The sequence below is a fragment of the Myripristis murdjan genome, chromosome 1, assembly GCF_902150065.1.
Source record: "Myripristis murdjan chromosome 1, fMyrMur1.1, whole genome shotgun sequence".
Classification (NCBI taxonomy): domain Eukaryota; kingdom Metazoa; phylum Chordata; class Actinopteri; order Holocentriformes; family Holocentridae; genus Myripristis; species Myripristis murdjan.
Window position 1 is genome coordinate 38374984 of NC_043980.1, and position 10875 is coordinate 38385858.

At 42.7% G+C, this 10875-nt stretch overlaps 2 protein-coding genes across 2 annotated transcripts in view; both read left to right on the top strand.

Annotated features, from left to right (window-relative positions):
- The window catches only part of LOC115362585 (uncharacterized), a 34426-nt gene that overhangs the window by 16518 nt on the left and 7033 nt on the right, over positions 1–10875 (top strand). Inside the window, exons 7-13 of the mRNA XM_030056561.1 lie at positions 271–317; positions 410–607; positions 4462–4585; positions 4913–6347; positions 6857–7146; positions 8487–8563; positions 9042–9156. Of these exons, the coding sequence (XP_029912421.1) occupies positions 271–317; positions 410–607; positions 4462–4585; positions 4913–6347; positions 6857–7146; positions 8487–8563; positions 9042–9156 (2286 nt within the window). The remainder of the gene's footprint in view (positions 1–270; positions 318–409; positions 608–4461; positions 4586–4912; positions 6348–6856; positions 7147–8486; positions 8564–9041; positions 9157–10875) is intronic.
- Positions 231–6563, top strand: LOC115359957 (zinc finger protein 41-like). Its single transcript, XM_030052667.1, has 4 exons — positions 231–626; positions 2483–2571; positions 4462–4585; positions 4913–6563. Exons 1-4 carry the CDS (start codon positions 323–325, stop codon positions 6349–6351), a joined length of 1956 nt encoding a protein of 651 aa, XP_029908527.1. The 5' UTR covers positions 231–322; the 3' UTR covers positions 6352–6563.

Below are 10875 nucleotides of genomic sequence, written 5' to 3' on the forward strand. Positions count from 1 at the left end.
CCCACCTCACCCCCCCTTGACTTTCTGTCATACCAACTGTCAAAACAGTACACTTTGAACTAAGTATAAGTAATATTATAGCATGTCGCATGCTTTCGGGATACAGCTAAAGCCCACCCACAGCTAAAGCCCACGACGGGGAATGATTGGTCCCAGTCAGATTATTGACAAAGAAATGGCGAATCAGGATGAGATTGCCTCGCGCTCTCTTAAAATCATTTCTGGGATTGTCTGATTTCCTGGGTATTGTGCATCACTGGCCGGTGACAGGGGAGCTCCTGTCAGATTGCGAGAGCCTCCCGGAACTTCCGGGAGAGGTGGGATGTCTGCTAAACACAGTTTTGTTCGGAGATTAAGGGAGCCGAAGCGGTGCGATACCATGGCGAATTATGTGAATTTCCACTCTCAGCTGGCGTCCATCATGGAGGTTTTGGCTAACGCGGCGGTGGCGGAGATCTGCCAGCTTGTCGACGATGGGTTCGCCACCCTGCGGCTGGAAATATCCAGGACCCAGAGAGAGAACCTGGCTCTCAAGAGCAAACTGCGGCTGATGGAGGTCCGCTCGGGAGGACGCAGCGCCAGGAGAGCTCCCGTCCCGCCGCTGGTGGTGACTTGTACCCGAAAAGGTAGTTAGCTAGTTCTGTCATCACCTCGGCCAGCACGGCATGGAGAGAGCGCCGCGCCAGACTCCAGCCGAAAAAATGCCAATTTAACTTGACACAAGGTGCATTTCCCCAGAAAATACCAGTCAAGACGGGCTGTGAATTGTTGGTAGATGCACCCCAGTCCGACATACATAAAACTCTCCGAGCAGCGACTGTTAAAGCAATGTCAACAGCAACTTTCTGAAATGCTTCCCACTGTGTGCATCAACAGTAGCGGATGGTTGTTGGGAGAGAGGACTGGTGTTACAGCCGAAGCGGCTCCAAAAGTTAGTCCAGTCTTTGCTGAAATAAATTTGTGTTAGCGAACTTTTTGTGTACCGAGCTGAGGAGTGGATTTTGTTAAACGCAAACTATGCGTTTTCAAAGGGGCGGGCAGCCCACCTTGTTCTGATGTGCTAAAGAATAATACATGCCCCTCAGTTCCTCAAAGTACAGAACTTGGAAATGCCTCAGGTGTTCAGGACAACTCGTTTACCCCATCATAACACCAAATATGAGAGCATTTCACCTGTCTCTGTTTTTCGGACATTTGACATGAAAACAGTCGATTCAAGACACGCATTTAAAAGTGATACATCGTTTCTAGGGGTGTGCCCTCCCATTAGACAGTGAATAGTCTGCCTTTAAATCACCATGCTCTGAACTAATACCCTGTTAGGGTGTACCTTTGTCTGTTAGTCACTCCACAATCATTTGATATATTTTCCAATACAGATTAGGTCAAACAGTCTCTTCTTAGGAGACAACAGCATGCATTGGAGCGATGTCCATCACAGCTATGTTTTAGTAAATTAAACCAACCTAAACTCTTCCTTCTTCTTCTTCTTCTTCTTCTTTCTTTCTTTTTTTTTTTAAAAACATGAATTAGCAGGGTGTAGTTTTAAGTATCATACTGGTTTGCAGGGGCGCTGTATATGGGGGAAAAGTTAGGACAATTCCAAGGGCCCTTGCCTGGCAGGGGCCCCAAAAAATAGGTAAAAACTAATATAAAATTATTAAACCATCATCGAGTAAACATATATATATATATATATATATATATATATATATATATATTATATATATATATATATATATATATATTTTTTTTTTTTTTTTTTTTTTTTTTTTTTTTTTTTTTCATGGGGCCCAAAATTCCTGGCGGCGCCCCTGCTGGTTTGAGTCCTAGGCCTATAAGAGGCAAAATCTCATATTGTTATGAAAGTACAAATTGATTTTTATTTTATGCGAGTGCTTGTTTTTCTTTATGAACAGAGGTGCTACTTGAAATTCTGGGCCCCTCGCACTAGCCTAAATGTCACTCTTGGGCCCACACCCTCGCAAATTTAAAGAGCCCCTTTCAGCTAAGGGTTTCATGAAAGTACCCCTCCATTGCCATCAATAACAGCTGCCCTGCTTATAATGTTCACCAAGTAGTGGTCATCGTTTAACCACCTCTTTGTTTTTCATGTCACTGATAAAATGACTCAATAGAATGCATCTGCTGTGAAACCCCTGTGCCTCAACAATATTTTTACACATGCTGCTTTTTATGAGCAGGTGTAAAAATGGTACATTTTCATGGTGCTAAGGATGTTCTGCATTGAACAGGATCCTCTACTTTGGTTTGTAACATTCCACCTGTCCATAAAAAATATAATTAAAAAAAAATATGTTAAAATTTATTTAAGAAATGAGCCTGCAACAGCCCTGCTTACGTTTGTAGTTATTGTATGCATTTAGTGTTTAAGCACCAGAAACATTCACAAAGTGTATACTAAGAGTTTGTCTTGGTGAGCTGTAAAGTAACATGCAGTTCTGTGATTTGCCCTGGACAGATCATCACATGGGAGAAGAGCTCTCCACCAGTGCAAAAGGAAATGGAAAGTCCACTGTTTTGGGGAATGCTGATTCTCAGTTCTCCAGGGTCAGTGCTGCCATTTATAAAATACTCCACTTGTCATATTGTCTCTCTTTGTCTGTTTCTGTCTCCTGTCCTGCATGTTATGAACTCAGTGTAAGGCCTTACTGACCAAACTAGATGTATGTGAGGACTATACATTTCTATTTCAGTCAGTTAAATATAAGCACATCTGTACAGTTGAATAAATTGGATTAATCCCTGCTTCACTATGGACTAAATTTGACCAGTCAGATAAAAGTGAGATTACAGGGATTTTTTTTACATGTATTCTTACTTTCTACTCACCCATGATGCTCTCAGTCAATAAATAACATTCTCACAAACAGTTTGCCTCTTAAACTACACTTTGTCATTTCAGAACCAAACCAACAAAATATTTGTGGAGAGTGTTTTTTTTTTTTTTTTTTAGACGTAATGATGTAAACCAACACCAGCTTACATGGAACGGTCATGCAGCTGTTTTTAGCCCTTTTCTCCTCCTCCCCAGTATTTGTTGCCAAAAATCCGCTCCAAAGTCAAGTTCCTCCCTCTTCTTCTCCCGATGTTTCAAAGAAGCACTCCCTTCCTCCCATTCCTGAAAATGCACGGTGGTGGACCGAGGCAAGTGGTGGTACCAAAAAAGGCCATGTTCTGAGTCAGAGAGGGAACATGAGAAGAGCCATAACAAATCATGCCATAGTTGCTTTAGCTTAGCTGTTAGCACAGATTTTAGCGTCATTTGTCCCAGGCTGGCCTCCGTACTTCTGGTACGTATACTTTTGGAGGAGGAAGAGACAGAGGTGGGGGGGAGAGGACAGGACTTTGTGAAGAGTGTCCATATAAACTTGTTGCTGCTCTCAGCACCGTGTGGTGGCCAGATATACTCCAGTAGTGCATGTTTAACACAGAGATTTTCAAACTTTTTCATGTTCTGGACCCCTAAGTTGACTTTCAATAAACCAAGGCCACCCATTTGAAGTGATTTTGCCTTATAGGGACCCTTATATCAAGAGATATTTTTGTTTGTGAAGTATCAAAGGTTGCGTTCACATTCATTTAAACACAAGATCCAGCATTGCCAATTTAATATTTTAAGATAGCATGTTAAAAATCATGTAGTTTTTTTGTAATTTTTCAAAAACATTGCTGGTGATTTTCAAGTTTTTTCCTCTAATTTTTAGTTAATGTTCCGGTAAAATAAATGCTAATAACCTTTTTGACACAATTTTTTTTAAAATCTTAGAAATCAAGTGAATTATGCAGGTTTCAAAGGGTTAAATTGTCCAGATGTCATACTTGAACACTGACAAATTGAGATGAGATTAAACCAGAAAGAAGAAAATGTTACCATGACCCCCCCCCCCTACATTTTCTGCATTCTAACAGTTTCTAGTGAATTAAATGAAACTCACCGGATTAACAGACAGGCCACACCTGCGTCAGAACAAGAGGTAGTTAATGTGAACAGGTCAAACTTCATTTAGCTCCAAAAGCACTTAAAGTCCATGGTGCACTGATCATGGCAGCGTTTTTTAATGATGAATTCAGCACTTATTTCAGAATTTTGAAGGTAAACTGTTGCGAAGCCATTGTTGTTCGCTGGCCCTGCTGGCTCCTTAGAAATTACTGCAGGCAAGTTCCCCACTATTCATTTAAAGGCATAGAAAAGTAGCAAAGCCAGGATTACTATCTTCATAATAATTCACCATGGCATGAGTGATTCATTTGAATTTTTTTCCATTTCTTGTTTTGAAACCTTCTTGATTTGGTTTTGTTTGGGTTGCAGTTGAGTGTGGTGCTTACTGTCATTCGTGTGTTTCTGATTGAAGTCAGAAGATGATATTACAGCCAGACATCAGTGCGCCTAATTGGAAGTTTGTAATGGTTAGGGTCACCTCATTCTCTCGCCCTCAGTCGGTGGTGGTGGCAGAGCCCCCGGTGGAACCAGAAATGGTGGTGATCAAGGAGGAGAGGCTGGAGGACGAGCTGACGGGCTGCAGCATTCTGGAAGACCGACAGATGGCTCCGAGTAGCAGCAGTACGTATGAAAGGGTCCTGCAAGATACAGAGCTAGACATTTTTATTCCTGAACCAGATGAGAGCAGAAATGGCCCAGATGAGACCTGGGTTTTCTCTCCGTTACCTTTTCTCTGGGTTTTGGATCAAAATTCAGTCTAAAAATATCTACCAATGAAACACTGGACTGACAAAAGTTAGCCATGGGCTCAGCTCAGATTTGGGAAAACAAAATAGGTTTTTAGGTCAGATTCAATGTACGACCTCAAGAGTTCCTCACATCTGTTCACCTGACAGTTTAATGATGACATGATGCCCATGTTTCTCCTCTCTCTCTCTTTACTTTTAGTTGGGCTTCAGTCTCATTCTGTTGCTGCAGAGAAGGACCACCATGTGAATGTTGATGTGTCATTGAACATGAAGGAAGCAGAAATACCCAGAATCAGCCTTTCAGGTCAATATGAGGCAGAGGACCTTGCCCAACTTGAAGCTCAGCAGCAGGATAAGGAGGAGGGGGAGGCCGACAGCCTCAAGATCCAGCAGCCAGACAGCAGATACAACGCCTACGATAAATACCATCCACCAGACATGAACCACGGTTTGGTGACAGGAAGCCCTGGCCCAAATGGAACCAAAGAAATCGCAGAATTGTCTTCCCACACAGAAGAAAACAAAGATGTGGGTGATGTGAATCCATGTGGTTCTTTATCTGTGGCAGAGTCCAGTAGCAGTAAGGGGCTTGATGCAGAGGCTACCTTTATAAAGACACTGGATGCAGACATGTCCCTGGCAAATGTTGGGATGAATGGTTTGTGTGGTACTGTGCCATCTGTGGTGGCAGACTGGAAAAGAGAAGCAGCTGAGATGGGTTCAGCTCCTGTTAAAATGGAGACAGAAATGCAGCCCTCCTGGACTGAAGGGGCTGCCTTCGGGACAAATCTACCCTTACTCACCATCTCTAGAAAAGACAAAGAGGAGCTTCAAATAAACAATAGCAAATTAATCACCAGTACCAACAACTGTATTACTGATAATAGCAACCTTTCCTCACAGAGTCACCACGGAGAAAGTGAATCAGCAGAAACCAAGCCCGGTGAGCTGGACAGTGGCGGCTTCGACTCGCCCTCCTTCAACGATCTGTTCTCCTCCCCAGAGGTGGCTCGATCTTTGATCGCTCCTCACAAAGACTCCACAGACAGTGTTGGAGGCATCGAGGAGCGACTGCCTTCATCTTCTTTTCCATTCCTGACCAGCAGGACCCGCTCTGCGAACCCTGCTTGTCCAACATCCGATTCTCCAGCTGACTCAAGCCTCAGAAGCCCTTCCTCCGATTCTCGAAGCAGAGGCTTCCTGAGTAACCCGGAGCGGGTGTTCAGCTGCCAGCAGTGCGGCAGGCTGTTCTCCAACTCCAGAGACCTGGTGGTACACCAGCGATCCCACGCTGGGGAGAGACTGTTCCACTGCCCTCTCTGCAAGAAGCCCTTCCTCCACCTGCACCAGCTGAAAACCCACCAGCGAGTGCACACCGGGGAGAAACCGTTCAGCTGCACCCAGTGTGGGAAGCGCTTCTCTCAGTCCAGTCACATAAAGAGACACATGAGCGTCCACACCGGGGAGAAGCGCTACAGCTGCGGCCTGTGCGGGAAGCGTTTTTCCCAGGCATGCAGCCTCAAGGTTCACCAGGCCGTCCACACAGGAGAGAGACCCTACAGCTGCACGCAGTGCGGCAAGTGCTTCTCTGTGCTCGGGAACCTGGTGAGGCATCAGAGTGTTCACATTGGAAAGTGACGGAACTGAAAAATGACAGCTGACCAGTGCAGTGACATGCTGTTTACATCGCTCCTTTTCAGTATTATGAAGTGTAATGTGTAGATCAAGTCAGTAGGGGTCCTTGTAATTTCTGTTAATATCAACGGATGCGTTTAACAAGCTCGGTGAATATTGTGCTTTTAATTTATTCATCTTCATATTTCCATAATAAATATGATCCCTTAAAATGAGTGTTTGGTCTTCATGGGTTTTTAAACCCCCACCATTGTGCGAATGAATAAACCTCATTGCCAAGTATTACATTTGAAGTGATGCTGAACAACAAACTGACGTCATCACGAGGCGACTCTCGCACCCCGAAGAGCCACAACATCTAGACCCCCATCAAGAAAAGGTTGACAATAGGCCGACACACCGGATCAGACCCCGTGAGGCTTTGCATGTAGACCTGCGGCGTGCAGCAGCGAGCCTGTCACAGCCGAGCGCCGCAGCGCCGCATCCGCGTCCGTCTCCGTGCATGAAGAGCAGCAATGGCGATGATGGCGGACTGTGTTGGTTTTCAAGCGCAAATAGCCTCGATCATAGAGATGCTGGCCAATTCGGCGGTGGTGGAGATCTGCAAGCTGGTGGACGACGGCTACGCTGCCCTGCGCTCCCAGATGGACCAGGAGCGAGAGAAGAGCGAGAAAGAGAACGACGCGCTGCGACAGAAACTACGAGAAATGGACGTGAAGATGCGAAGCTACGAGAGGAAGATGAGGAGACGGAATCAGCGGGATGAAATGCACACCGTTCATTTTAGGCCACCCGAAGGTAAAAAAAAAAAAAAAAAAAAAAAAAAAGAATGAAACTAGTCTGGCCTGCCCTGTTGCGTTGCACAATCCCTCCTCACGGACTATGAACCATGCCCTGCTTAGTGGTTTCTCAAGAAATGTGCAAACAGACAAATGCTCCAAAAATAGATTAATTGGTGCAAATTAATTTATGCCTGCAGATCAGATCGGAATTGGTCCGTCACAGCGCAGCGTCTTGCCTATCGAGTGTGCGGATGTCTTTAGCCAGATGTGCTCAGGGACAGGGAAGCTGTCTGGCTGCTCTCATCCACCAGCTCCAACTTGCTCGGGCTGTGCTGTCATGGTTAGGCTCACTGATGGTGAGGTAGTAACACGGATCTGAGTTCTTAGATGCAGACCTGTTTGGGCTGAAGCTGGTTATTGCATACAAAACCATATTTTTAAAAAATAAATAAAATTTACATTAGAGCAAAATGCCAGGATTCACCTTGCATTCCACCGTACAGCTGCAGAAAAGCTCTGGACTGATGTGTTTGGGCACTCACCTCTGTTGATTTTTTTTTTTTTTTTTTTTTTTTTTTTTTAGCTGAGGATTTGTGTCAAGTAGTTTCCTGGCTCTCTTTCCTCATATTGGCCACATTTTTCTGTCGCTGATTCACCAGGACAAAGTTGTCTGCCCGTCACAGTGTTTATGCTCTTGTTTGTATCTTGTGCTGCAGACTGATAAATACACGTGCAGCTTTTGTTTTTCCTGTAGAAGATTGTTTTTTTTCCCACCTGTGTGACATCAGATAGGCACATCTAGCTGAAATATATCAGTCAATGAAATATATCAGGAAAAGACCAGTGCGATTCTTAACCATCCTGGTCATTGACGTCTAAATTCAAGAGGAAATAAACTAGGACCCATTTCTCCCGCTGCAGTTAATTTGCTTTTGCTGCACGAGAAATGATGTTGCATCTTGTGCCCAGATGGGAAATTCATCTTCTGCTCTGAGCAACGTATTTTGCACCTTGTCAGGCAATTGCCTCCCTCTCTGATCTCATCAGCTGACGTGTGTTTGTATTGTTTATATGTAGTCCAATCAAACATTTCAGTGAAATTATATGTTTTGTGTATATAGAGCATTAAAGACTATCATAATACATAGAATCACTGTTTGAAGTAACTGTGAGGCTTCAGGAGCTCATTCTGAACCCAGGAAAAAACAAAATGTAGTTGGTATGAAATGGATTGTACATTGTAAATGTTAATTGAAGTGGTCATCAAAGAACCCATAAGTGGTCCATCTAACAGTTTAATAGGCATGGAAAGCCCTTGTTAATGGCAGTGCTCAGTATCCTGTGCTAATTTTCCAGGGCCTGATGACCATCAGCCTCTGGTGCCGCCGCTTTCCACTGGATCTGAGGAGAAAACATTTCATCAGATTACAAAGGTAATGTCACAGCCTGTTTTTAATTAAAACTTTTTTGGGGCACAATGCCCATTAATATCTTTAATTTGCTTTGTTGTACTGTGATGGCCAGGCTTGGGCTGATGTGCAGTAATATTGAATATAGCTGTATTTGCAGCTGAGTGCATTCTGTGCAATAATTTCTTCACTACCCAATAATAATAGGATAACTACGTTTCCAGTCTTTGCATGTAAGTGCTTCTCTGAATACTGATTCTTGATTCAGACGTACTGTTTTTATGTTTGATTAAGAAACATTAAATTGTTGGCACTGCAGCTAATTGCAAGCTCCGCGTATATAATAGCTGAAGAGATGCACGGAGGAACACTAATGAGAGCGGAGCGGGCCTGGACGGCATCCAATCCCAAACCCAGCTTTCACTCGCTGAGTGTAAAATAATCGGGATTGGATTCAGATATGAATATTATGGTGTTAAAGTAGCTGTTGACTGTCTCTCAGCAGGAGGAGACCAAGGTGCTGCCACTGATCAAGCAGGAGAAAGTAGAGAGAGACGAGTGCAACCTGGACCTCAAAGTAGAAGTCAACATCCGGGCAGAGTGCGGCCTGTCTGCTGGTGAGTGCCGCATGATCCATCGACTGAGCCGCTCATTCACTTTTCATTTTTATTATGGTTTTGAAACAAACTCAAGAATGGGGATAATGCAGTGTGAAGTGACCAGAGCAGAATCTCACAGTCGGAGACATTAAGCATTGACGTGGGGTAACATGATAACAGACTGGTTGAAAACAATATAGATTATAACAATATAGTTTATCCACCAATATCATTATTTTACTGGAAATTTCCTGCATCCAGCAATGGTGTTTCCTGTGAACTTTTATGAGTACAGTGTTATCTGGTCAGGCTTAGTAGATAAAATTCAACTTGGTTGCTAGAAGTTGCACGTTGAGCAATTTGAGTAATTAGCATAATGAGATAATTAATCCCCCAAAACTGGAAATGGCTATAATTTTGCTTCTAGTTAACTTGGAAAGGTGATCTAAGACTCTAAATCCATGATTGTGATGTCCAGAAAGTAACATAATAAGAATAGGAATATCAAAGTAATATCAAATACCATGTGCGTTTTAAATGGATGTAGATCCAAATTATGCTAATAAGGAAACGTTGCATGACTTAGTTATAGCAGCAGATTCATTTATTGACATCAAAACATAGACTTACATTGTAAGGTCACTTTTCTAAATGGGCTAAAAGCACAAATATAACTATTTCCTGGTTTGTGTCTAATTAGCAGGCTCCATAATTTATGCAAATCATGCCGATGAGGAAAGATTACATGATTTAGTTATGGAAAGAATTGGATTTCTGGACATCAAACCATAGACTTAGACTCTAAGGACAACTTTCTAAGTTGACTACAAGCCAAAATATAGCCTGCTCCTGATTTTGACCTGGTTTTACATAATGCAAATTTCATAATCAGGAAAGGTTGCATGACTGCACCATGGTAATGGATGGATTTATGAACATCACAAACATGGATTTAGAATCTTAGATCACCTTTGCCTCGTAAATAGAAGCAAAATTATAGCCATTTCCAGTTTTGGGTGATTAATGAGCTCATTATGCTAATTACTCAAATTGCCCCCCCAACATGCAACTTTTAGCAACCAAGTTGAATTTCATCCACTAACCCTAGAGATATTGCTTTAAATATAGAAAACCCATACTTGTTTGTGGAGAAGTGTGTACCCCTTCAGGGTTTTAGGTGTGTTAAGAATATTTATCAATGTTGATAGTGTTGGTGCATGAATGAGGCTGTGTGTCTGGAGCATTTTGGCTCGGTTAAAGCCAGTCAGTCATGGGGTGGAAACACATCAGAGATATTTCAGACATTCAAGAAAAGTAGATCAGCAGCTCCTCAGGGCATTTTGAGAAATCAGAGAAATACCCACAGATTTAACACATCCCCCAAAAGAGATATTCATAGGCTGTAGAAAATATCATCCCATAATCAAAGGGGAAGGCTTTTTAAGAACTGGTGGTAACTTGGCACAGGGTATTGCATATACTCAAATTATTTCTGAAAAAAAAAAAAAAAAAAAAAAATCCCATTTTCATTGTTGGTGCCTTTAAAAAAATATGGAGATAAATGGAATTGCACTAAAGTCAATGGTACAAATGTTACATTTAATGAAGCATGAACCCAAAGTAGAAGTGATGCAAATAGTTATGTGAAGCTGTCACACTACAAAACATTGTAACCCCTTCAGATGACTTAGTGAGGAAAACTCATTTTTTAGGCAGTGAAAGAAAACAAAGCACTAC

Excerpts from the sequence above, each read along its gene's own strand:
- LOC115359957 (XM_030052667.1), top strand. The coding sequence starts at position 323 with ATGTCTGCTAAACACAGTTTTGTTCGGAGATTAAGGGAGCCGAAGCGG. Across the intron at positions 627-2,482 it reads GGTGACTTGTACCCGAAAAG|ATCATCACATGGGAGAAGAG; the intron begins GTAGTTAGCTAG and ends TGCCCTGGACAG. Across the intron at positions 2,572-4,461 it reads CTGATTCTCAGTTCTCCAGG|TCGGTGGTGGTGGCAGAGCC; the intron begins GTCAGTGCTGCC and ends TCTCGCCCTCAG.